This window comes from Acanthopagrus latus, chromosome 9, assembly GCF_904848185.1.
Source record: "Acanthopagrus latus isolate v.2019 chromosome 9, fAcaLat1.1, whole genome shotgun sequence".
Classification (NCBI taxonomy): Eukaryota; Metazoa; Chordata; class Actinopteri; order Spariformes; family Sparidae; genus Acanthopagrus; species Acanthopagrus latus.
Genome location: NC_051047.1, coordinates 17,363,039 through 17,388,314, shown reverse-complemented (window position 1 = coordinate 17,388,314; position 25,276 = coordinate 17,363,039). Strand labels below are relative to the sequence as shown.

The 25,276-nt window shown below is 39.8% G+C and overlaps 4 protein-coding genes across 9 annotated transcripts in view; 3 read left to right on the top strand and 1 right to left on the bottom strand.

The window, feature by feature from the left end:
- si:ch211-45c16.2 (mitogen-activated protein kinase kinase kinase 13) overlaps positions 1 to 3,308 on the top strand; it is a 33,393-nt gene extending 30,085 nt beyond the window's left edge. For both annotated transcript variants that reach the window (XM_037110233.1, XM_037110232.1), the window contains exon 15: positions 86 to 3,308. In XM_037110233.1, the coding sequence (XP_036966128.1) occupies positions 86 to 187 (102 nt within the window). In that variant the 3' untranslated portion in view covers positions 188 to 3,308. The remainder of the gene's footprint in view (positions 1 to 85) is intronic.
- Positions 3,309 to 4,586: 1,278 nt separating this feature from the next.
- On the top strand, positions 4,587 to 15,523 carry pfkla (phosphofructokinase, liver a). Its single transcript, XM_037109600.1, has 22 exons — positions 4,587 to 4,867; positions 6,004 to 6,077; positions 6,198 to 6,275; positions 7,094 to 7,283; positions 7,632 to 7,797; positions 8,458 to 8,502; positions 8,583 to 8,691; positions 9,386 to 9,481; positions 9,649 to 9,741; positions 10,647 to 10,772; positions 10,887 to 10,951; positions 11,088 to 11,151; positions 11,249 to 11,395; positions 11,510 to 11,580; positions 11,806 to 11,893; positions 11,999 to 12,151; positions 13,007 to 13,171; positions 13,266 to 13,327; positions 13,483 to 13,594; positions 13,713 to 13,812; positions 13,915 to 14,020; positions 14,106 to 15,523. The coding sequence occupies exons 1-22, from the start codon at positions 4,783 to 4,785 to the stop codon at positions 14,251 to 14,253; spliced, it is 2,343 nt and encodes a 780-aa protein (XP_036965495.1). The 5' UTR covers positions 4,587 to 4,782; the 3' UTR covers positions 14,254 to 15,523.
- On the bottom strand, positions 15,308 to 19,834 carry LOC119025720 (protein SIX6OS1). 3 transcript variants are annotated; one of them, XM_037109601.1, is made up of 14 exons: positions 19,696 to 19,834; positions 19,090 to 19,146; positions 18,835 to 18,961; positions 18,607 to 18,696; positions 18,324 to 18,511; positions 18,189 to 18,231; positions 17,988 to 18,099; positions 17,727 to 17,868; positions 17,546 to 17,616; positions 16,488 to 16,696; positions 16,268 to 16,403; positions 16,143 to 16,184; positions 16,028 to 16,055; positions 15,308 to 15,951 (listed from the first exon to the last, which is right to left on the bottom strand). In XM_037109601.1, the coding sequence occupies exons 1-14, from the start codon at positions 19,745 to 19,747 to the stop codon at positions 15,824 to 15,826; spliced, it is 1,425 nt and encodes a 474-aa protein (XP_036965496.1). In that variant the 5' UTR covers positions 19,748 to 19,834; the 3' UTR covers positions 15,308 to 15,823. The 3 variants fall into 3 exon arrangements, with proteins under 3 accessions (XP_036965496.1, XP_036965497.1, XP_036965498.1); XM_037109602.1 differs by having other exon boundaries at positions 18,189 to 18,225; XM_037109603.1 differs by having other exon boundaries at positions 18,189 to 18,222.
- tmem169b (transmembrane protein 169b) lies at positions 19,757 to 23,957 on the top strand. Of its 3 annotated transcripts, none has more exons than XM_037109606.1 (3): positions 19,757 to 19,889; positions 21,886 to 22,247; positions 23,154 to 23,957. In XM_037109606.1, exons 2-3 carry the CDS (start codon positions 21,974 to 21,976, stop codon positions 23,786 to 23,788), a joined length of 909 nt encoding a protein of 302 aa, XP_036965501.1. In that variant the 5' UTR covers positions 19,757 to 19,889; positions 21,886 to 21,973; the 3' UTR covers positions 23,789 to 23,957. The 3 variants fall into 3 exon arrangements, with proteins under 3 accessions (XP_036965501.1, XP_036965502.1, XP_036965500.1); XM_037109607.1 differs by lacking the exon at positions 19,757 to 19,889 and adding an exon at positions 19,967 to 20,051; XM_037109605.1 differs by lacking the exon at positions 19,757 to 19,889 and adding an exon at positions 21,117 to 21,329.
- The last annotated feature ends 1,319 nt before the right edge of the window (positions 23,958 to 25,276 follow it).

Sequence of the window (25,276 nt, the reverse complement as noted above, 5' to 3'; positions counted from 1 at the left end):
ATGATCACAGTACAGAACTGATGTTTTAAAGTCGCTGCCCTCTGTGCTGATGTTCCTGTGTCCACCTCTCTCATCTCTCTCTCAGAACCCGCTCCAGTTCGGGGACTCGGACTGCGATACGTCAGAAGCAGAGTGTTCCGATGCCACCATCAGAAACAACAAAGTCGGTGCTCCTTCCTCATGGTGAAACCCGCCCTAGGGCTCGCTTCTGTTTTGTTTTGTTTTTTTTGCCTGGAGGCCGTCGTGTCCCACTCTGCCCTGCAGAAAACACAGCAATAAGAGGACGACAGTGTAAACAAAAGCTCCCTATAGCAAAAGCCCCCGTGCAATCTCTCCCAGAACCCCCTCCAGCCCCCACCTCTTTCCTTTCATAAGACCCTCATCTCTAGCACAGCATCCAGGCAACCCATGGCAGGGATTCCCTTTTGAATGATAATGTACAGTAGATAGTGTAACATTCATAATTTATTTTTGTCTGCGTTTTGAAGGAAAATTCAGGACTTCTGTATGGTCTCTGATCGGAACAGAGAATAAAAACCTGACATTTTGAAACTGAGCATGGGCTAACTGTGTGTTGGGGAGAGACTGAGATGGTGATGAGAAGGAGGATGTGTTGGGACGCTGACGTATCAGACGCTGACAACTAGCAGTGTGGAGTTACATCAGTGCTATTGTGGGATTGCTCTCAGCATCTTAATGTTTCAGACCAAAATCCCCAACCAACAAGGACTCCCTCCTCCTCGAGTAAGACCGACCCGCTTTCATATGAGTTTACAGTGTGGACAGTTCCCCTCACCTCCCCTCCTTCCATCTCGTCCCCACCATGCTGAGTGGGGAATGGGGAGCTCATAAACAAAAAAAAAACAAAAACCTGTGAACACCAGCATGAACAACCTGCCTCGCAACCGGACTCCCTGCCCCCCTAAAAAAAAAGAGAGAGAAAAACACCACATGTGTCTCGTCATCAAGGATTCCTGCTGAACTGTCCCAGCATGCATGCGCAGCTTGCTAAATGCAAAAAAAAAGCTGCCAGAAGACTGCATGAAGGGGACAAGCTAGCAGAGCAGCAGAGATGAAGAGAAAAAAAAGAAAAAAAAAAGAAGCGACTCTTCCTCTGTGACCGAGCTCATCCTTCCTCGAGACACGCCAACGTCATCGTCATCATCAATCAGATGTCATGACCAGATTCGTTGAGGGAGTTATCATTGTGAGTGTGTGTGTGTGTGTATGTGTGCGCACGCGCGTGTGTGTGAAGCCCTCACCTCTCCATTAGACATCACAGTTTCAAGTCTCATCTCAGGATTGTTTCGAGGACTGCGAGAAACTGGACTGGACCAATTGTCGTATGTAGGAGTCTTCTTCGAGTGGCACATATTATGGACCATGCTAGCCTTGATGTTCAACCCACTGTTGTTAATAAAGTTGTAGACATGTAGAGCGTTGTAGGTTGCAATCCAGGTGCAGTATCTTATTTCTTCTACTCACTAGGTGCAGCGTCTCCCATGTACCATTTTCTAGCAGGGTAATAAGTCCCAAAAATGCTCATTGTTTTTTTTGTTTTTTTATTTGTGCTGTAGTGATTAAAACAGCAATAATATACAGTAAGTCGGAGCTCAGGTGAGAATGATGTTGCTGGCTCAGGATCCGCGGCGTCTAGCTGGCTAGACACACTACAGTGACTGGTGGCTAGAGGGAGAGCAGCAAGTGTCAAACAGCTTATTTTTTAAATTGTCCCATTAATTTCGTGATCTAGCCTTTTCCAGATTTTGATGCTCAGGTTTTTATGTTGCCACATTGACACTAGGAGCAATATAATCACAGCCGCCAGATGGCGACAGTTACAATGACTTTTCTTCTCCTTGTTATGTAACGTCCTGATCTGATTCCTTCAAATTATATGCTGTTTCCCAAGAACCCCAGCAATAGTTACTCTATTTTGTCTTGTCGTCGATGAAAAGGGATACTGCACCTGTGAGAGATTTATTTTTATCCCCGTTATCCTCCTTACTACTTACTTCGCCAGCCAGGGTTGAATTTAACGATAATGATGTCAAGATGTCAGCTCAAGTGTATGCAGGCGGCTGAGTTTCAAAAGTTAGGAAATATAAGCCAGAGACAAGGCCACAGAGCATCCACACTGCTCTTGGTTTTCAAACAACCTCATCTCAGTGTTAGTTACACCTGTACATAAAACATCTGTAAAATGTAATGTAATCTTTTTTTTTTTTTTTGTCTTCTCCCTCTAACGTATCGCACAGCTCCAACAGCTTCGAGCTCCTGTCGATGATGAAATTAAGCAGAAATGTGTATTAAATCAGTATTGAAGACTGCAGGAGGGTGTGAGTTGTAAGATCCGAGTAGCACACGGTGAATCTAAAACTGTACTGATGGATAAGTGACCGAAAGCAGCTGCTGCCTTTTCCTCGAGCCTCCTTCAACCTTCTTCACTCTGTTTACGTACGTGTGAAATAACCTAGTGTATCGTAATGACTGGGTAATCCGATCAAGCTGTTAATATAACATTGTCTTTCTGGCATATATCCTGTGAAGTATGATTGTTGTAAAGTTTTAATTTAATTTTGATTCTTGTTTTTTTTTTTTTTTTTTTTTTTTTCTTTGTAGCTGGCCTACATGATTATTGAATTAATTTATTATGAATGAAAAGGTGTTGAGTTCTTTTTAATTTCAGGCAGCTTTAGAAATGTCATGACCTATGATTTCTCCTGAAAAGTATTATTTAAAGGAAGCACAATGAATTGGTACAGGAAGAGGACAGTATTTGTATGGGAGAACAAAGGCATTGTCATATCATGGGAATCTGATGTCATTTTTATCTTTGTGACCCTGCAGGGGACCATTCATGATTTAGATCACGATTTAGCAGATTTAACATCAGTATTTAGTAACATCAGGTGTTTCTTAAGCTTTTGTTATCTCGCCAAAAGCTATAAGGAGTCACTCAGTCAGTGGACTGTCACAGCAGGGTAAATGAGACGCTAAGCCTAAAGGCAGAGATCCCTCCCTCATTTTTAATCAACATACCATTTACTTAACATTTGAATTTCTGTGAAATTGTCTCTAACTGTGGACATCATGTTGCCTCATCCCATGTATCAAACATCTGTTTTCTTTGTTACTTTCATTTCCAAACTACCTTTCCTGTTGAATGGCATTATGATCAACCAATCCTGTCAATTTCCTGTATAATCCAGTGTACAGTGCAAAGGGTATCTGGGAGAATAAAATCAGAGCAAACAACTGCATGGAATAAATGCTGATGTACTGTACCCAATATGTGGTGGTCTGTCTCTTCTGTCATGTAGTAGATTTTTCTATTAGACTGTTCTGTTGTATTTTCAGTCATGTTTTATTCCTCTACATAAAGTTTTTTATCAGATGCAGATGCAGATTTTGTAGAACACTAACTCCCTTCAGTTAACACCAGTCACATTTGAAGATACTGATTTTATAGAATACCTGACTTAAAAAACACCACGCATGACGTCTTATTATTTGTGTTAACTCTTCCATTGATTGTTAAAATACACCAAATCCCCAGAAAAGATACTTTTTGAATGGAGGCTACAACCCTGATAGGAAATGAAAACGTATAATTTCTATATAAAAATGAAAGTTTTAAAATCAAAATAGTTTGAAAGAAATTCTTGGCAAATATTGTACTTTTTACTCTACCACATGTATTTGAGTAAATTTAGTTACTAGTAAATTTGCAGATTACATGTTGCATCAGAGCCAAAGCATCGTGTTTTTTTTTTTTTGTTTGTTTTTTAAAAATCATAATAAATTCAGCCATCTGATAATTCTGTCGATCAGAAAGTTGTTGGATGTTGGATGGAAGAATAACTGATTCTTTGTATACAGTAAGTTACATACTGCATATTCATGTTTAATTCACTTTTACTTGCACATTTGACAGGTACATTTAATATCAGAAACTTAATACAACCTTTACTCAAATACTATTCATATGGGGGACTTTAACTTTCACTAAAATTCTATTTTTACCCACTATTGTATTCTATATATGCACATACTGTAAATCTACTGTGTATACTTTTATCTTAAATGTCCTAAGCTCTAGTTCTACAGTCAAACTGATTCTTTTGAAAATAAAGACAAAAAAATCACAATTCTAAGTTACAAAACATCATAATAATAAAATAAGCATTTGGCTCATAATTGTGACTTTTTAAAGTCACACTTTTTCATCATATGTTTGACTTTTTATCTCATCGTTTTCTTTAAACTTTTTAACCAATATTTTTTATGTAGTTTTTTGTTTTTATCTAAAAATTGTGAGTTACATTGGATACGTTTTTTTAAATCATGGCTAAGTTTTCATTACTTTGTCATTAACTGGCTGCAGTGTGCTTCCACAGATATGAGAATTAGCCAATAAAACCTGTTGAAATCATTAACTCGTGCTGTACGTGTTGTTGCAATGCCCCCTGCTGTTTAAACGTCAGGGCGCGGCGAGCAGGCGGAGTTAATGTCGTAGTGTGTGCTCCGCTTCGCCGGACGACGCGGGATCATAAAGTCAACGCTCGCTGTCCTCCTCCTCCTCTGGACGAGGGCGGAGTCAAACTGACAGAAGTGTCTCAGCAGTTGAAACGTGACGTTAACCGAGTTTATTACCTGCTGAAAACAAGGAAGCGACATCTGGAGAAACCCAGGATTACAAAACCAAGCATTTATTTAGCTAGGTAACCGACATTTCTTCATTCTCGCCCCCTCTCACTGTTGTAAACTGAGCGGGTCAAGATGTCTTCGATGGACTTGGAGAAGCTGAAGATGACGGGAGCTGGTCGGGCCATGGCAGTGTTGACCAGCGGTGGAGATGCACAAGGTGACTTAAAAGTCAGCCAAGCTGGCATTCAGCTGCTGTTAGTCAATTACATGTACACTTGGATATATTAAAGATAGGTCTCTGCAGTAAAGGGTGACGTAGACGGGAAATTAATGTCAGTTTGTTCATGGATAGATGAGTAAATACTGACAGTCAGGTCAAAATGACAGAGAGTGTCAGCAGGGGTCAATGGCCGTGTATGTACTGCATAGTTTAGTACAGTAGATATGTTGTAACCCAAGGGTGGAAAGTAACAAAATACACCCACTCACCAAATTCAAGTATAAATTGTGGCACTTGAGTTTTATTGAAATGTAACAATTTCCTGCTACTTTTGCACTTTCTCTTGGAGGCAAATGCTGCACTTTTTACTAAACCACATTAACTTGATTGCTTTAGTTACTCTGCAGATTCATATCATGAATATAGAACATAATCAACGAATAAATTGTGATGTATTATCATAGGTTTAGACATCACAGCCTCCCTAGAGTTGCATAAAGTCATTAAAATGAACTGTCTGCAGCATTAAATTGATACACACATCACATACAAAACATTGATCATTATAATCTTATGATATTGTATACGACCTTTGACCTTTATTGACGGATTACTCTGAAATGGGCCCTTTGGCATAGTTAGTGCTTTTATTTTGTTTCGTAATTTGGTACTTTATCAATGGTGTTGTACATTTTTAATGCATTGCTCCTATTTGCATCTGCTTTGGCACGATGTTCATAAAAATCATGACGGCCTGATGATCAATGCAAGTATCCTGGAAAGTGGTAACTCTCTTAGACGCCATGAATTGAGACAAAGAATAACGAACGTTTTTGCATTTAAATTTCACTGAAAAAAAAACAACTTGTTAAAATAAAGTAGTGAACAAGCAATCAATCTACAGCACGCCCCACTTAATGTGCAAAAACGACATGTTACGTGTCAGGGTGTTCTCATGTAATTGCTTGTTGTTAATATGTCTCCAGAGAGCGGGTGGCACCTTTGCCCACTAAGAGATAGTGAAGTCATATCCTCCACAGTGTTTGATTTCCTCATGCAGGGTTATGATGCAACAGCTTGTGTGTAATGACTTGAGGAGCAGAGGTGAATCTAATATTTATCCCCCGACCCAGGGATGAACGCTGCTGTCCGAGCTGTGACCAGAATGGGCATCTATGTGGGGGCCAAGGTCTATCTTATATATGAGGTAAACAAGATGGATGTGTTAATATGACCTTATTAAATGTACACATTGAGTTCTTTATTCTTCATTGTCTCGCCCACACTGTTCTTGTCATTAACATTCAATTTGAAAATTACGTCTCAGGGGTACCAGGGCCTGGTGGAGGGGGGAGACAATATCAAACTGGCACACTGGCACAGTGTGACCAACATCATCCAACAGGTAGGTTACAGTATTGTCATCAGTCACTGTTGACAGCAGTGGTAAAGGCTTGATTTTTACAAACAACAGCACAGCCAGTGTAAAAAGTTAGTCTAGAGCCCTCGATGACGTCATGGTGGGTTTACCCCTGAGTGTACAAATAACATTAAAGACACTGGGTTCCATTCAGGTGGCCCAGTAAGAAGTTATGCAATAAACACAATCGCTCGAAATTTGTTTGAATTATTTACACGTGTGCTTTACCCACTGCTACTATGTCAAAATCTCTTTCATGATACATGCCTGTTGTGCCTTCATTCATTTCTGCTCTTAAATCTCTTTTTTCTCTTTCCTTTCCATGGTTTCAATTGGAGTTTTATAATTTCATCCGTCTCCTATCATCTCTTGTCTCCCTGCCTGTCTAATACTGGTTATAATGGGGTAAGGTGCCTTGCTGCATGTGCGTTGAACCTCAGAAGGAGCAAGTTCCAACTATTCGAGAGAAATTATAAGCAATTCCACCGTTGTTTTTTGCATTAGACCTGATGCAGCAAATGTGAAGAAAGGGAAAAGTGAATATTCCTTCTTAGGCTGTTCAGTTAAAATAACTTCTAGAGAAAAGTCTAAGAAATAAACCTAATGCTATGTGGCAAAATATTGTTTTCTTATTTTGTTATACTATTATCTCACAACCCCTTAGATCCATCTTGTGACCCCTTTTGGAAGTCATGGCCCAGAAGTTGGGAACGACGGCTACGTCGGAGGTGGACCGTAGCTCAAGTAGCTCACTCACATCTTTCTATTTGCCTTGATTTGGTTTTATATCACTGTGTCCGCAGGGTGGGACTGTGATTGGTAGCGCCCGATGCAAGGCCTTCATGACCCGTGAGGGCAGGCTTGCCGCTGCCTTCAACCTGGTGAAGAAAGGCATCACCAACCTGTGTGTGTGCGGTGGAGACGGCAGCCTCACCGGAGCCAACCTCTTCCGCAGTGAGTGGAGCAGCCTGCTGGAGGAGCTCGTACAGAAAGGTAAAGTGTTCCCACACACCATCGGCAGCTTGTCACAGTGCCTTAGAAAAACGGTAACTTTCACGATCTGTCAGAGCCCTGAAGAGATTAGCGCTGAAAACGCACTTCCTTTACAATAGATTTTCTGTGATTTTATTCACTTTATGTCACTCTGTTTTACTCTCTTTGTTTTCTCTACATTTAGTTTTTATGGGGCAAAGCTTGTTGTATTCGCTTTGTGTTTTTATTCGGTTCTATAAAACACTTTGTAACTGTGTTTTTACTATCATTATTTTATTGCTTAAGTGAACACAATAATGAGCTTCAAGTAAAACATCTACAACAACGTGTACGATGTGTGCCTTTCAGGACGGATCACAGACAGTCTGGCCAAGCAGCACGACCACCTGAACATCGTGGGGCTCGTGGGCTCCATCGACAACGACTTCTGCGGCACTGACATGACCATCGGAGCCGACTCCGCGCTGCACCGCATCATGGAGATAATTGATGCTATCATGACCACTGCGCAAAGGTCAGACACTGTGATTGAACAGTGGCGGCTGGCGTTTCATCTGAGTGACTCTTATGAGCGCACTGATACAAATCTTTTTCATTTGTTCGGTATTTCTGACTTAATGCTTTCAAGAACATGAAGCTACAGTAAGGCCACACTGGTACTTTAAAGGTGCACTATGTAGCTTTGGGAAATGCATTTTAAGCAGAAGAGGAAAACAAGATTTTCTGCTTTTCTTTGTAATAATATATAAAAGTAAACTGTCTCTGGGGTTTGGACACATTTGGAAACATGCTGTTTAAAGACGTCACCCTGAGATCAAAGAAATGGTTGATGGCATATTTCACATATTTATAGTAAAATGTTTCATGATAATGGGTTGTATTGAAAATGATCGTTAGTTGCAGCCCAACTGTATATCAGAGTGCTCTTCATGCATATCCATACCTGCATAGTGTGAGGATTTATAGTGAATGGAATGCAATCATCGAAGCCATGTTTTTTTTTTTTTAAACCAACTCTCCCATTCAAGGCTGCTGAGATCACAGAAATATTCTCCGATCCTGCCCAGACTTGCTCCCTTGAGTCTCGGCGTGTTGCAACAGTCAGAGAATCCTTTGAATGCTCAGAAATGTTTCTTAGCTTTTTTTCAATATAAATGTTGTGTCCCTCCTGCAGCCACCAGCGCACTTTTGTTCTGGAAGTCATGGGCCGACACTGTGGGTGAGTACCACTCTGGCCCAGTTTGTTACATACTGCGACTGAATAAGATAAATGCTCTTACTCTGATGCTCTTACTTCAGGTATCTGGCCTTGGTGTCAGCGCTGGCATCTGGGGCAGACTGGCTCTTCATTCCAGAGGCTCCTCCTCAGGAGGGATGGGAGGACCGGATGTGTGCCCGTCTTGAAACGGTAAGACAGAGAAACTAGTCTAGATGGTATATTAGCCTCAGGCACACTTTTGAAGTAGGAGAAATGTGAACATGCTCTCATGCAACAAAATGTAAGTTACTGGAGGAAGATGGTTGATTGTGAGTTGAGTCTCATCCACAGACCATCGATCACTGTCACTTTGGGTCACCAGCTCAGGTTGGACATCAGCCACAACCATCAGACCTGGGGATGAGACTCAATACTCAATCTGATATAGCCTGCAAAAACAGTGGTCCAAAAATCTAAGTCCAGTTAAAAACACTGACCAAACATGCTAGGGAAAATCCAAAAGACTAAAGAGAAATACAAAATCTAAATAAAGATCATGCCAAGAGAAAAACTCAGTCAGGGAAACACGAGGAGCAAACACAGAGACACCTGGAACAAAACAGACAAACTGACAAAGAGAGAAGGAAAGACACAGACTTAAATATACAACTGAGAGAAGGCTGATAAGAGGCAGGTGAAACTAATAAGGCACTACAAAAAGGCAAGAAAAACACAAAGACAGGAAGTGGGAAGTAAAAGTTACCAAAAGAATATATCAACAAAAAACCCAATCCATGAAACCATCTTTCTCCAGGATGTGACATTTTGTCGCTTAAATACAGCTCAGAAGCAGGATTTGTTGTTACTGATTCAGTGATAAATATATTTTTATGTTTGCCTCCAGAGCCGCATAAAGGGGTCAAGACTCAACATTATTATCGTGGCAGAAGGAGCCATCGACATAAACGGCAAGCCCATCTCTTCAGCCTACATAAAAGATGTAAGTTTCATCACAAGTTTAGTCTTAAAGTCTTGGGATGCTTGATCGCTGTCATTCTGTGACACAACCTAGTGATGTTTACGTATTACTGTTCAGTCTCTTAGTTGCGTATGCCTGCTAAATGACAATCCAACAGTACACTGAGTTGTTTTCATGTCTGTTTGAAGCTGGTGGTCAAGAGGCTTGGTTATGACACCAGAGTGACAGTACTCGGCCATGTTCAGCGAGGAGGAACTCCCTCTGCGTTTGACAGAATACTGGTGAGTTGGACAACACGACACATAAATGTTCGACTACAGCGATGGTTTGAATCTTAACTTCAAGGTCTAACCTGGCAGAATGTAGAGCTTGCCTGTCAAAAGCTTTTAAAGTATATGATACTTAAATCATTGTTAATTAGCGTTGTGAAGTGCGTTGTGTATCCCAACAATTGTTTGAACGCACTGTTACGACTGTATATGTTATAGACAAGACGTATTAAAGAATGTAACGTATTGATGGTACACTTGTGTTAATTTAAAAATGCAGTTAAAAGTAGCTAATATATGATACCTTTGTTGTCCATGGAGAAAGTCCCCTGAATCCCTTTAAAAAATGCAAAGTTTCTAAAAACGAGAAACGTCCACTTTGGGATGGGCAGTAATGCCTAATGTGAACAGCCCCGTAGTCTCACTAGTAAACCTTGTTAACATTAATAATGGATGCTAACTTTTTAAGAAGCAACATTTGTCTTAAAGACATTTCACTGCAAATTATGTAAACATGTCATTTAAATATAAATTATGTTTAACTGACTGGTATCTCTGGTGCTGACCAGTGAGGGCAGCAATGTTTAAATCACCACTGACTGTCACACACATCTCCAGTCCTGATGTTGACCATGATAACCTCAGCAGATGTTTATCAACTTGGATTACGAGACACATTTCACATGTAGCTGGCGGGCCTATATTTGTGCTTCAGAAATGATTCCGTGAAATCTTTGTAGTTTTGATTTAGACAACAGAACTGTATGTTGCACACCTCCTCAGTAAACTTAACATGATCAAAACTGTGATTGTATTTAGACAGACCTTGTTTATATAACCAATACAAGACTAATGAGTAGGAGGTAATATTTTCCTATATCCGTAGCCCCTGTATTTAAATGCTCTTGTGTTTCCAGAGCAGTAAGTTGGGTGTGGAGGCGGTGATAGCCCTGATGGAGGCCTCTCCTGACACTCCAGCCTGTGCCATCGGCCTGTCAGGCAATAAGGCTGTTCGTTTGCCTCTAATGGAGTGTGTGGAGATGGTGAGTGGCTCTCCTCTCTTCTGTAATTAATTTTAATGGACACAAAGTACTCGCAGAATAGTGAGAGGTTGCTGCGTGTTTTTTTTTTTTGTTTGTTTGTTCCATAATTTGCAGACTAAGTTGGTGCAGACGGCCATGAATGAGAAGAGGTTTGATGAGGCTATCAAACTGCGTGGAGGGTGAGAGCTGAGTATTTTTTCCAGTGTATTATAATACATATTAAGTCCCCAATACATGTATCATCCATTTATGTACATTTTTTTTTCTGTGCAAATATTAAACAAGAAGAAGCTAAAAGTGATTATTTTCTTGCAGGAGTTTTGAGAACAACTGGAACATCTACAAGCTTCTTGCCTTTCAGAAGCCGGCCAAGACTAAGGTGAACACACAAGGGCACACACACACACAGTGTTAGCCGTTGCACATGAAATAGAATCACGAATAATAAGCTCAAATTCACTCGTCTTCTCCTTCAGAGCAATTTCTCTGTGGCTATCCTGAACGTTGGAGCTCCGGCTGCAGGGATGAACGCAGCAGTGAGGTCTGCTGTGAGGCTGGCGCTCGCCCACGGACACAAGGTCTACGCCGTCAACGATGGCTTTCAAGGACTGGCCAGAGGAGCGGTGAGGGCTTCTACCGCGGCGCCTTCACCACGCTGCAGTTCGATTTTTAGCAATAAATAATCTTTATGAGACTGAGGAAACTGTTCCAATGCTGATGCCCCGTCTTGTCTGCAGGTTTCTGAGATGGAGTGGCACAGCGTGGCAGGGTGGACGGGCCAAGGGGGCTCCCTGCTGGGGACAAAACGGTGAGCGACAGGACACTGATATCGATCACGTGAACATGTTTAAAGTAAAGATAAATGTGTATTTCCTGGTTAAAAACATGTCATCTCCAAAGCCAAAGCTGAGACTGGGGTGATGTCACAGTCTTTTCTCTGACTTGCCAAAACTTCCTCCAGAGCCACAGGGAAAGTAATAGAACTGTTCTCACAGTCTGTGTAATAATAATATGTTTTTACATCCTATTTCAGAACTCTTCCAAGCAAACACATGGAGAAAATTGTGGAAAACATCGGCAAGTTCAACATCTCAGCTCTGCTTGTAGTCGGAGGGTTTGAGGTAACGAGCAAGATGCAGCCCATCAAAGACCCAGGGCTGAATTACTTGTATATTCATTTATAGTGTCAATGTTACATCAAAGAGGTTTTTCAATCTTCCTCAAAGGCGTACCGAGGTGTACTGGAGCTGTTTGAAGCCCGGAGCTGCTATGATGAGCTCTGCATCCCCATGTGTGTAATCCCTGCTACCATCAGCAACAACGTCCCTGGAACTGACTTCAGCCTGGGAGCAGACACGGCTGTCAATGCTGCCATGGAGGTAATGCTGAGCAGATGGCAAATTAATGGTGCCACTTTGATGTTTAGGATTATCATGAAATAAGACTGAGGCAAGCCAGAAAACATCCCATCTAACACGATGTATAACTCAGATACACTTTGAACTGTGGATATGTAGTCAAAACTGGGGTTCACCCCACTTCTTGATTAAAAAGCACAGAAATAACACAGCAATAGTGCTTTGTCCCAAAAAAAAACAAAAAACCCTTCCTGAGGAACAACTTGACCTCTTTTCAAGCTGCTCCTTTCTCGTCTTTTGGCTGTTTTTTCGGCTCTGAAACTACTCATAGTGCAGTATAGGTGAGGATTAAAGTGAAACTCATGCCAAAAACCAACCAAGGCTTTATTTGCGATTGAATATGAGTCAGACCTTCGTGTAAAAGCATAATTATGACAAAAGAGGCACTTTTTAGATTTACTATAGTTTAATTTTTGGGCAAGATAATCAAAATCGCTATTTTGAAAACACTATTAAGGCTCGACACAACATGAAACTTAGCTCGTAGTGCCACCAGGGTCTCTACACATGAACATGAGCATTGAGAACATTGTTTGTGTACACAGAGTTTATGAAAAATAAGGTTTGTGAATGACTCACGGTTGCTGCTGCAACTCCGGCGCACCGCCGTCATGGCAGACAGAAAGTGTCGATCCCCGAGTGCGATCTAACTGGCAGGCTTGAGGAACAGTCCATCATCACACTCCATCGCAAATAAAGCCTTGGTTGCTTTTTTGGCGAGTTTCACTTTAATTATGAGTAAATTAAATTGGACCCTGTCCTTGATTCCCACTGTCTCCTCACACACAGCCATTTTGATTTTTTTCCCCTCATCAGGGTTGCGACAAGATCAAGCAGTCTGCCACTGGGACGAAGAGACGAATATTCGTGGTGGAGACGATGGGTGGATTCTGTGGCTATCTGGCAACCTGCACTGGTATAGCTGTGGGTGCTGATGCAGCCTACATCTTTGAAGACCCCTTCAACATCCACGACCTGAAGGTAAGACCATTAATCAAACCTCTGCTGTTTCTTTTTTTGTCTATAATATTCAGTGTTATGTTGTTCAGTGTTTAAGTATCTGGCCTTTTGACAGACCAATGTGGAGCACTTGACTGAAAAGATGAAGAAGGACATCCAGCGGGGTCTTGTGTTGAGGTACACTCATTCAGCCACACAGACTGTCATGTGATGGTGGCTGCAGAAGATGATACTGAAAAACTTTACACAAACAGTGTAGTGTATATGAAACACATCACACTGTATGAACATCCGTGTGCTTGTTAAGTTGATTGTGTTCTCTGTCCTAACAGGAATGAAAAATGCCATGAAAGCTACACTACAGATTTCATTCATAGGCTGTATTCAGCGGAGGGGAAGGGAATCTTTGACTGCAGAGTCAATGTGTTGGGACACCTTCAGCAGGTACAGAGCCACCTTACAAGATCCAACAACTCCAGAAAAACACAGCTTACCATCTTACAAATGAAAGAAAAAAAGTCTTTTAACATATTTACACTCAGTTTGTGTGTTTGTGCTCTAGGGAGGTGCACCCTCTCCCTTCGATAGGAATTTTGGCACCAAGTTGGGTGTTCGGGCGATCCAGTGGATTTCAGAGAGATTGACTGAAAACTTCAGACAAGGTAGAGTTACTGTATAAAGTCATAGCTGACATAAATAAATTGCTTAGAGCGCCAAAGTAAGTCCGCAGCAATGTTATTATTACATCATCTTTCTCCCACCAGACCGCGTGTTCGCCAACTCTCCAGATACAGCATGTGTGATTGGCCTCAACAGGAAGGTCATCTCATTCAGCCCTGTCACTGAACTGAAGGCTGTGACTGATTTTGAGTAAGTAACTCACTTTTTGCCGAATTGCAAGTGTTCATTATTTTATTTGTTTTAATAATATGCAAATTATGTCCCACTTTTTCAGGCACCGGATGCCCAAAGACCAGTGGTGGTTAAATTTTCGGCCGCTGCTTAGAATGTTGGCCAAGTACCAAACCAGCTTCTGTGAATATGTGCCAGGAGAGATTCAACATGTGACTCAGCGCTCCATCAGTATCGACTCTGGGTTTTAGGCTCCCTACAACAGCACATTCTCTGCACTTTGTAACCCTTATCTGTCCATCCTTCCTACATCAAGAACGGGTTTCAGTCTGCATTCATATGTGTTTACAGGACTGAAGACTTTTTTGAAAGCGGAATTGTAGTATTTTTAAAACTAAGCCCTATTTTTATGTATTTTAGTGTCTAAATGACAGGTAGGTACAAAACGTTTTTGGAACCTTCAGCCAAAGCCCAGGCTGCGATGTAAGCCTCCTGCTTTTTTGAAAATATCGTTACTCTAAGTGTCTGACCACATTATGAAAAGCATCCCTATAGAGGTAGACCACTTTGTTCAAGAATAGGATTATTCTTAACCAACTACAGCTGCTATGTTGATCTCCCCAGATCAACCCAAGTCCATTTACAGAAACAGTCATTTTATCAGCATAACACACCCATGATTTAAACTTGACACAAACTAAATGAAACTGTTTTTGGGGATATACAGGACCAATTCCAAAACTTTTTGTAAACAGTCATTTACGCACCAAAATATGTAATCATAGTGTTCATATGTTATCAGTGTCATAGTAACTACAGTAAATAATGTAAAAATATACTTTGACTATTCAATTATTGAATTAGGAAATCAATGCAGATCAGGTTTTGCTTTTCCTTGTGTCAAGTGAACCGTATGTAGGGAATTCACTGCCATGAAAAGGTAACTATGTGTGTCTTAATGCTAGAATTTTGCAAATAAACTACTGAACATATTAGATAAAGCAGATTGTATATACTATGATTTAAATGGTTTGCTTCCTCAATCACATACAAGAAAAATACTGGTGTCTCTAAAACAAACACTGAGCCAGAAATAATCTGATCATGTACCTTAGTTAAAAGAAGCGTGTTTATCCATATTGTGACCAGTGTTGCCAGATTGGAATACTTAAAGTATAGTATTTTGGGGGAAATTATCTTACGCGAGTCGTGACCATAAAAATTTACATTGAGTGCTCAAGTGTTTGGTTTGAGATAAAGTTCTGATGCTGTCGGAATGTGACTGTGTGATTCATGGGACCAGTGAGATGTTAATTTCCTTTTATTTATGCTTTGTAGGACTGAAACACTGCTTCTGTCTTTAATTGATGCAAACTGGACGGCACATCAAAATATTATTATACTGTGTAATAAACACACTACTGCACTTACAATAGAGAAATCTGTAAAGAACTATGAACGTATGTTGTGTATTATTTTGATACTAATGCAGTATCTGCAATAAAATGTTATTCAACTGTGGTAATATTTGATATGTTCATTGTTTTGTGAATAGCAACTGAACTAAGACATTAAGCTAAACATAAATAAATATCAAACATTTAATGAAACAAAAAATAGAAAGTATATTAGCAAAATCCTACATGGCAAACTTCACTTAGATTTTTAACTGTTGAGGTTTTATAAATCTTACAATGGTGTTAAACTATGAACTGGTACCACAGGTATTTGTCATTAACCTGCCATGTGTGAACATTACTGAAGAGAGTAGGTAATAAAAAAATGAGGATGCCAATTAAGTATTTAAGTAGGTCTAAACTCTCAAAAGTTGAACGAAAAGGGAAACTCATCCCCGCTGTTTTCTTTGTTGGTTGCTTGAGGACTCGTGGAAGAGAAGGCAAACTGGAAGTCTTCGCTCTGCTTTTGTTGGCCAAACAGGAACTCAAGGCCTGCAAAAACATACAAATACCTGTACTTCAGAGCAAGTAACATCACAAAAATAGAGAGATTCGATTTAATACTTACAGCTTGAAGACTTTGATTCAGTGGTTTTCTGACGAAGAGATGAACACAGCAGGTTGGTGTTTTTTACTCTAGTTCTACTGTATACAATATCAGAGGAACAGTACAAATGCAGTACCTTCTCATTGAAGAAAGAGCCAGTGAAAGCAAAAGCTGAGTCCTGTAAAGAAACTTTGAGGTCATTTCAAAACCAAGAAACTATGATTTCTGTCAAATCACTTGTTCCGTTTGCTTACTCCTCACCTCATCCTGCGATGAGCCCACATCAAATCCAAATCCAGAGAAGCCCGGGGTGCAGGGATCTGAGTTCAGGGAGAACAGGAAAGCTGGCGATTTGGTATCAGAGGTCCCTCGATGGGGGGAGCTGCCTGGGCTGTAGCTGAAATGGCAACATGGAAAAAGAGTTCTGAGAAGCCGTCCTGACAGTGATGTAAAGCTTTAGACATCTCACACAAGACCTTACTTAAACGGGAATGTTGGGGTTGTAGACACATTTTTCGCTGTTGCTGTGGAAGACTCAGGATTAGTTTCTTGAGGTGATGACTGAGGAAAAGCATCACGACCGATCCTGTCTTCTCTGGTTGGTGCCTGTTCTTCCTCTATAGCTGCTCTTTCTTCCATCTCCTCCAGCTCCATCGCCTCATCCATGTCTGATACAATTGGCTGCTTTTCCTATCCACAAAAACACATTGACTGTGAGGGCATTTCCAAGAGTGGAAGTCTTGAAAATTACATTTAGAGTGTAGTCCATCATGGAACTGTGTTGTTATCTTATATCATGTGATTCATCTAATAATCTTTCTTTCTCTTTCATCTTAAATAAATTAATGCAAAACTCATCTGCATGTAATTGCTCACAAAATATTGCAGGGACCTTCCTGTGAAGCGCTTTCATTGGCCATTTTACATTGGTAGAAAATGTTTTTTTAATAGAAAATTCGTCAATCTGTGGATTATCATCAGTACCCTGAGACTATTTCTAGTAAAAGATGCTGTTGCTGAGTATGGCTCAAACTAACAGTTATTATCGATTATTCTGCAGATTGTTGTCAAGATTACTCAATAGTTCTGTAGAATGTATGACAAAAATGTGTTTCAAACAGTCATCATCAAATTGCTTCCTTTGTCTGACCAACTGTTTAAACCCAAAGGCTCATCGTTTAGTCATAAGTGACAAAGAAAAGCAATCCACATTTTGATGGGGAGGTTACAGGGGAAAAGATAATGGTACATTCATGATCAGCAGAACTAGTGTAAGTAACAAAGAATCACAATAACTGACTCACAGTGGGCACTTTCAGAGTTCAAGAAGCATCAGCTAAGTGGGCCAAGAAATAATACTATTCACTCAACAACCTAGATCTTCATAAGTGAATGATACACCATATCAAATAGTCTCAGAAAGAGGTCCATGGAAAATGCGGGTTCAGTTCAAGTGAGGGATCTCACCAGAAATCTTACCCATAATTCACACAAGATGTCATCGTGCTTAGAATAAGGTGAAAAGTAGAGAGACATTACCAAGACCTGGTCCTCTGGTTTAGTTTCCTGGTCCTGCTCTTCAGTGTGAATCACATCTTGCCGTCTTTTATCTGAAGAGTGTGTAACATACTGTAACCATCCACACATGGCAGACATGCTATGCTGTGTGTAAAGCGCTGCGATTAATTGAAATACATACCAGACTTTACTTTTTGCTTACCATCTGACTGTTGACTGGACCAACCCCCGCTGCTTGCTTTTTCTGGTAAAGGGCTGCAGACTACAGTATCCTGGTCCTTGTTTTCCTCATTAATTTCTTCTGCATTTTCCTCGACAGAAGTGTTGTGACCATTCTGCGAGATCTATTAAGGTATAATTGTTAGTGGTTATAACAGAATCAGCTTTACCTTTAACAATCTGTAGTTGCTAGAGTTTCCTCAGCTTCACAATACCATTGTTATTTATTGAGATATAAGAGCACCTTTGTCTGGGTGAGATGAAGTGAGGAGATGTCAACGGAACAATCACTGATCTCCTCTGTGGGAGTATCTAGTTGTTTCTCTGGTTCTGTTATGGGCTGCTGGCCAGAAACACTAGGAAGAAAAGTGGACTCAATCAGAGAAAACTATTTTTCGAGGCTATGTCATCAGTATTGTTATCTGAAAGATTCACTGAAAGATACCTGTCTGGTAGTTTCTCAGTGGAAGAAGAACTGACTGCTGGACCTGGTCAAACAGAAATTAAATTAGCAGTATAGAAAGCTGTAAATACCTGAGCTCTACCATGGCATATTGTGATGACATAAAAATTGTATTACCAGTGAGAAGCTCCAGCTCCTTCTGTTTCACTGTTATCTGATCATCACAGGCCTTTATCCTTGACTCAATCTCGTCTTTTTCAGCCTGCAGCGTGAGGAGCTTTTGAGCAAGAGGATTTTGGCAATAATACTCTTTATGTGACTGGAAGATCTTCCAATAGCTTGCAATTCTCTCTTCGTAGACTTCCCTTGTTGGGTTACAAATGAGGAATAATACAGTTTTGATTATTACTGCTGACAGAAAATGTATTTAACACAATTAACCACAGCTAACTGAACATACACGTCCTGTTTGTAGCTGGCTTTTCGGCTCTCCAGTTCTTCTTTCAGTGTCTGCTCATACTGAAGAAGCAGGCTGTTGGTTGCCTTCATGCTGAAGTTACAAGGATGACAAGCAGGAAACTATTAAACACATCACACTGCACTGCTTACGTTAAGTCATATGTAAAATATGATGATGTGTCACCTTGATTCATCATGGTTTTGCCCATGTATTACCTAGTCATCATACCTTTTAGCATTTGTTTTATTATGTATCACTGTGCTCTGCTTCAACCTGATTTCCTCTTCAAGTTTTGTGGTATTTCTGTGGACTGTTTCAATGTAAGACCTCCTCTCAGCAATTTCAGCTCTGCAAACTGTTGATGAAAATTGAAAACACTTGATGTACACCATTTCACTACATAAAATCTATGGTAAACTATCCATCTAATTCTATACAACTACTGCTTCTGGTTAGATCAATAGGAATAACTGTGAGACATACCTTTAATTTGCTGGTTGATTTCATTCTTCTTTTGGGAAAGCTCCCGAGTTTGAAGAGCTACATGATAAAAAAAAAAAAAAAAAACAACAGTAAGCTTATTTGAAATAGAGCTGACTGACTAATCAATTAGTCCTCAACTGTTAAATTAATTACCAGCCATTTTGACATAGTGCTGTAAATTTTGTTTTTTGGGGTTTTTTTTGTTTTTTTTTTTACTCTATGACAGTCAGCTCGATCTCTTTTGGTGGTGGACAAAACAAGATATTTGAGGACAGCGTCTTGGGCTTTGTGAATCTTTTTTCTGACATTTCATGCACCAAACAACCATCTTAATAGATTAAAAAATCTTAAGAAAATATCCACTAAATGATCTAAAATGAAAATAATCATTAGTTGCAGCATTAATTTGAATAGAACTATTATCTATCTATCTTGTCAGTATAGCTACTTGTTATCTCTTCACCTGAATTAGCATAGGCTAGTTAGTTAACACCAGAACTAGCTTGCTAGCGTTAACGCTAATAGTTTCATTGGAAGCCAACCAAACATTTTTTTTAAAAAAAACTTCGACAAAAAAAGCACAATAAACTTAATAACTGTACTCACCTATTTGAAAGAGGAGGCTGTCAATGTTATCAAATGAGTACTGGTCGTTCATTTTTACACCTGTCCGACTTCGAGCACATTAGCTTTAGCTTACTGGTGTCGTCGGACTGCTGCTGCTCAACCGTTCAGACGTTAGGAGACACGCACCCTTTCAACATAAAAGACCAGCCACCTGTATTTGTTGAAGGATCAAGGTATTCATGTTATAATCGATTTTGTATTTATCAATTCTTGTTTAACATATATATATTGCCAGGAATATTACCATTGAGACTGGTAATCTCTTTTGTACTCCAAAACAGCAGCATAATTAATTTACCAACGTCCATTAACAGGATGTGCATTCCAGTGGTCAAGTAAGTTCCTATTAATTCATGAACTTTTTTTTCGATTCATATATATTATTACTCTGAGTTAAGGTTAAGCTTTTAAATATCACTGGGATGCACTGACTATAGTTTTGGAAATCTGGTGTATTTTATAATCATGAGCTAAAAGAGTCAATCCAGTTGTTTTGAGGCATGTAAACCAGCTGGAGCTGATGTTAGCATAGTTAGCATTGTACATTTAGCAAAATGTACAGGTAATTAACTGCGATTTTAACGTTGTATACAAGTAAATTAAAGAAAGATTAAAAGTTATTGTGAATTTTAGTTTATGTGAAAGCTTTTCAGGGCTTAACATTTCATGTTAACATATTCAAGCTATAATCATTTTGTATCCAACATTTTCTTACATTATACACAGGTTGTAACATGAGTTTGGAAGCCTATTTCTGTGAGTCAAAGAGGAAAAAATATGAGAACTCGCCTTGACTAAAAATGATACGCTCTCATCATTATGACTTTTATATCATCTACATATGATGAATTTGTATCTCTAGTATTTACTTGTTATCTCATAGTTATGAATTCTAATTTCAAAATTTTGACTTTTCCTCACATAATTTCAACTTTTTATGCTATAATTATGACTTTTTAAATCTTGCAATAACATTACATTTAAAGTGAAGTTTGATCTCACTTTAAACTCTAATCTAATTTGGACTTTTTTGTTATATTATAGAATTTTCATCTCAACTGACTTTTTATTTGATAACTTGATGACTTGATATCTCTTAATTATGACTCACTATGGAAATACTTTTTCACATACCTTTGTTCATTTAGATTTATTTATTTATGTATTTCCTATTTTCTGTTGGAAATGTGATTCCATACATTACCATATATGGCCTATAGAAATAGTCAAATGTAACAATCCAAGGCTATAAAACAGTCCCAGCCTAAGATATACAGCAGTGGAAATTTCTACTTGTACTGTGTTCTGATGTACATATTTGATTTGCAGTGGACATATTAGTTATACATTCCCATCCTCTGTGACAGATGTGCTTATTATTAGACCTGGGTGGATGTTGTCACGCTCACGTGACTGCAGTGAGGCTCGTGGGTGGCTCAGGATTGGTGTGACAGAGGTTCGGGAGGCGGGCTTAGTGCTATTCTGGAAATCATCTTGCGTAGCGCATCTGTATCGGCAAGAACACATCGCTGTGATGAGCGGGCCCAGCTAAATTCAGTTATTTATCCTCACACGGTTGCGGTTTTTCTTTGTGCTCGCCCTGCCTGCTCAAGGTAAGATTGAATTTTACATTTCAGACCCAGTTAGAGTACAATGTTGTTCGCCGGGCTACAGACAAAAGAGCGGACATGGGTGGGATTTAAATGGGAGGGGATCAGCTGTGTGAAGAATGGATTGCATTGTCGGTCTCACCCCCTCTTTTCTTATCTTTTCTTATGATGCATCCCTTTGCAAAACATCACCATTATTCGTCAATGAACGGTGCAGTTTTTCCTGTCATGATGCCTGTAAAAGATGGATAATGCTGATTCTAAACTGAGCTCGCAGCGCATCCACCGCAGGAGAGAGGCAGCAGCCCCCCTTTTTTGAACTCATCCATCACGCTTTGTTTATCATCCATCTAGGACGATTTTGGTCTCATTGTGTGCAGATGCGTTATGCTGTCAGATCAAATATAATGTGAGATTAGTTAGATGTTTAACGAGTCAGCATCGCAGAAAAGGGGACTGTGCAGAATCTAGGCCAGGATCACTCTACATGGAGGATTACTGTGACTGTGAATAACCTGATTTTTATGTCAGTCTCTCTCTGTTCTTGTTTGTATGTTAGATGCTCAGGACTTAACTATTAGCCTCCATATATAACCCATCAAAAAGCAAGCCAAGAGTCCAAAGCCTTTACTGGATCAGGCGACAGCATGGCACAGGTTGAGGAGCCTCAAACTGAAGGAGAGGGAAGCCCCCAGATGATCTCCTTAAGATCAGACATATCAGGGAACCACGTAGACGATGGAGAAGTGGGACCCTCCATAAGGAGGAAGAGGAGGAAGAAGAAAGACCCCCGACCCGAGTCCATTATCGTTTACCGCTCTGATATGGAGAGGGCGCCTGGAGAGGACCAAGGTGGCGAGGAGGGAGCAGAGAGGAGCACGGAGGAGGGGGCTAAATTCCTCTGCACACCTACAGGCGAAGGTGAGACAGGTGTCAGGTTCTGTTAAAAATCCTGAAGCCACATGCCAGAGTCGTTATTACTGCAGAACAGAGCGTCAGCGATCAGTCATGAATACATACGTGTGTGAAGAACACTGAAGAAAGGTTTGTGTTCAGTATAGGACTGTGTAAATAGTGACATACGTTTACACTGAGTGAAAGCAAGAATTAGAGACGTTTCTCCATTAAAGGGTAAATCCGCCCATTTAACACGTCATGTTGTGTTTACAGGTCTTCAGGAGTACTACTGCAATTTCACACAATATATCAACACATTTATATTTCTCTAAATTTTAAGCCATTGACAACAAATGTAGCTTTTGTAATGATTAAACAGAAATGCACTTATTTTACGATTGTGCACATGCGATAACGTTTTCGGCTTGGATGGAAAATTACACAGTATAGTGTAAAATGAATTAAAGGCTAATATAAAAATTGAGTTTACAAATATCATAATGTTCTTCGGAAATTAAACATTTTATAGGTTTCTTTTGCAAATTTAAGACTATGTCAAAACACAGATATTTTCAATTAGATATCATGTGTTTGTTTGTTTCTCAGTTTGTTTGATGTCTTATCTCCATGACGATTAATTTAAAATGACTGTTTGTTTAAGATTCTCTATAGCATCATGTGGAGTACATGTCTGATATGTTTGTATATTTGAATTTCTCTCAAAGAGTCACAAAAGTCTTTATACAAGTTTTTCCACATATGCAGTAGTACTACCCAAGACCTGGGTTAAATTGGTGGACTTGCCGTTTAAAGTTTAACAGATGAAAAAAAAATGACGATTTGAAGTGCTCATTGTAAGCTTCCAAGGACGAGGTTATGTCACTAAGGGAAACATATTTTTTGTTGTTGTATTTTATTATTTCTCAACAGGAGGAGGTTGGAGCCTTCCTCCAGACAGCCGCTACGTGACCCTCACTGGCACCATCACCCGAGGGAAGAAGAAGGGTCAGGTAGTTGACATTCACCTGACCATGACAGAGAAGGAACTCAGGGATCTGGCTAAATCAAGGGAACGTCTTGATGCAGAGTGCGAGGGCGGAGAAGGCTCGAAACGCACCTGCAGCTTAGGTGTGTGTCAGGGGCCACATGTTGTCCTCTGGAGCGTCTCATGCGCCCCCTTGGTTTTCCTCCTCTCCTTCATCACCTCCTTCTACTATGGCACTCTTACCTGGTACAACGTCTTCCTGGTATATAATGAAGAGCGGACGTTCTGGCACAAGATCACAATATGCCCATTCCTGATCATCTTCTACCCTATGCTCATCATGCCCATGGCAGTGTCTCTGGCTCTGTACTCAGCCGTGGTTCAGGTGTCCTGGGCCTTCAGCGAGTGGTGGATGTCCGTCAGAGACCTGGAGAAAGGCTTCTGCGGCTGGGCTTGTGGGAAGCTGGGACTGGAGGACTGTTCCCCCTACAGCATAGTTGAACTGCTTGACTCTGACACCGTTTCTGGCACTCTGCAGAGCAAGGCACCAAGCGAACACGCCCAGACATCATCCGTGTGAAGGTCCAAGGGTCTTCTTGATGTAGGCCGAAATCAAAGTGATATGACTGGAAAGTATATTTAAGCTATTTCACGATGTAAACACTGCCTAAATTGTGCTAAAATGCAACTACTTCAAATTTTATAGAACATTATTGAGTCCAGGTCTCTATAAATGATGATGAGCATGATGTCTTGTAGGTTCTCAGAGTTATTCTCAAATCACTGAATCCTACTCAGAGACTTTTTGATACACGTAGGCCCTGATGCCTCCTGCAGTGAGGTTAAGATAAACTGGCTGTGGACACTGATACACATATTGTTGGAGGCCTGAAAGTTAAACCAAGTTTCACTTCATCTGTAAATATCTGTAATTAAATCTTACGTGATCACCGTGCTGTGCACTGACATCACAAACACTCCTCACTTCACAGGTAACGCTGTCTTGTACATGACGTCATCATAATCACTCAGTGAAGTTGTATTTGAAGCAAGGCTGGATTACCAACTGGGGAGAAGTGGGCATTGATTGGGAATATGCAACACTGAGCACAATACTGCATGTATAATCTTTATAAACAATGTTTTTACTTTATACATACTTAAAAATGTGCTTCACTTTTCTACAACCATGGAGGACTGAAGCTGCCACAATCGAAAACAAAGTATTAATTAAAACTATCAATTGATATGCTATTAAATGTACTAAATATACACATTAATTAATTTATCAAATTTGTCAAAAAATAATATTTCTCTGTTAATTTGGTTTTCTAATTTTTAATGAAGCAGAAATGCATAAAGCAATGTAAAAAGAAAATACGGAAATAAATAAATGTATGAAAATAAATAGATGGAAAATGCAACAGGTAAAAACATTTAAAGAAATACATTCATAAATATGTAAATACATTTGTAAAATAAATTATTGAATAAACAAAATGGAAAAAACTGGGAAAGTAAAATAAATATTTAAAACAAATACAAAAGTAACTTAATACAGAAGCCATTTAAAAGACAAATTCATATTACATTTTATAAATTAATCAATATCTCCCTCTCATTTTTTAAATTATTTTTGGTGCATTTAATGGCATACTCATTTATTCATCAAGTCATTTTTTTTTTTTTATTACTTTATTCATTTTAAATTTGGGCAGTTTTAGTCCTCCATATAAACAGCTGGTCACTTTAGTTTTAGTCAAATGGTACTCAAACTGAAGTAAACCGTGCATTTGTCTGGACTATTTTCAGCTGTGGATTAATACGCATCTGGTGCTTTAGTGAGTATTTTCAACAGCAGGAAGGTGTTTGTGGGACTAACTCAATAAAAACCACAGGGTGTGTGTTTACGATAATGAAGGCACATGTTACCCAGTGCAACCAGAAGTTCACAGATCTGTTTATAGTTTTATGCTCATTTTACCGCAGGGCACCCCAGCAAGTTAATCCAGCCATGATTTGAAGCCATAGTCAGGACAAGTTGTCATTTCTTTGGTGAATTAACGTT

Excerpts from the sequence above, each read along its gene's own strand:
- pfkla (XM_037109600.1), top strand. The coding sequence starts at position 4,783 with ATGTCTTCGATGGACTTGGAGAAGCTGAAGATGACGGGAGCTGGTCGG. Across the intron at positions 6,078-6,197 it reads AGGTCTATCTTATATATGAG|GGGTACCAGGGCCTGGTGGA; the intron begins GTAAACAAGATG and ends ATTACGTCTCAG. Across the intron at positions 9,482-9,648 it reads CTTCAGCCTACATAAAAGAT|CTGGTGGTCAAGAGGCTTGG; the intron begins GTAAGTTTCATC and ends GTCTGTTTGAAG.
- LOC119025720 (XM_037109601.1), bottom strand. The coding sequence starts at position 19,747 with ATGAACGACCAGTACTCATTTGATAACATTGACAGCCTCCTCTTTCAA. Across the intron at positions 18,232-18,323 it reads GGAGCTGGAGCTTCTCACTG|GTCCAGCAGTCAGTTCTTCT; the intron begins GTAATACAATTT and ends CTGTTTGACCAG. Across the intron at positions 16,185-16,267 it reads TGGGCTCATCGCAGGATGAG|GACTCAGCTTTTGCTTTCAC; the intron begins GTGAGGAGTAAG and ends GTTTCTTTACAG.
- tmem169b (XM_037109606.1), top strand. The coding sequence starts at position 21,974 with ATGGCACAGGTTGAGGAGCCTCAAACTGAAGGAGAGGGAAGCCCCCAG. Across the intron at positions 22,248-23,153 it reads CTGCACACCTACAGGCGAAG|GAGGAGGTTGGAGCCTTCCT; the intron begins GTGAGACAGGTG and ends ATTTCTCAACAG.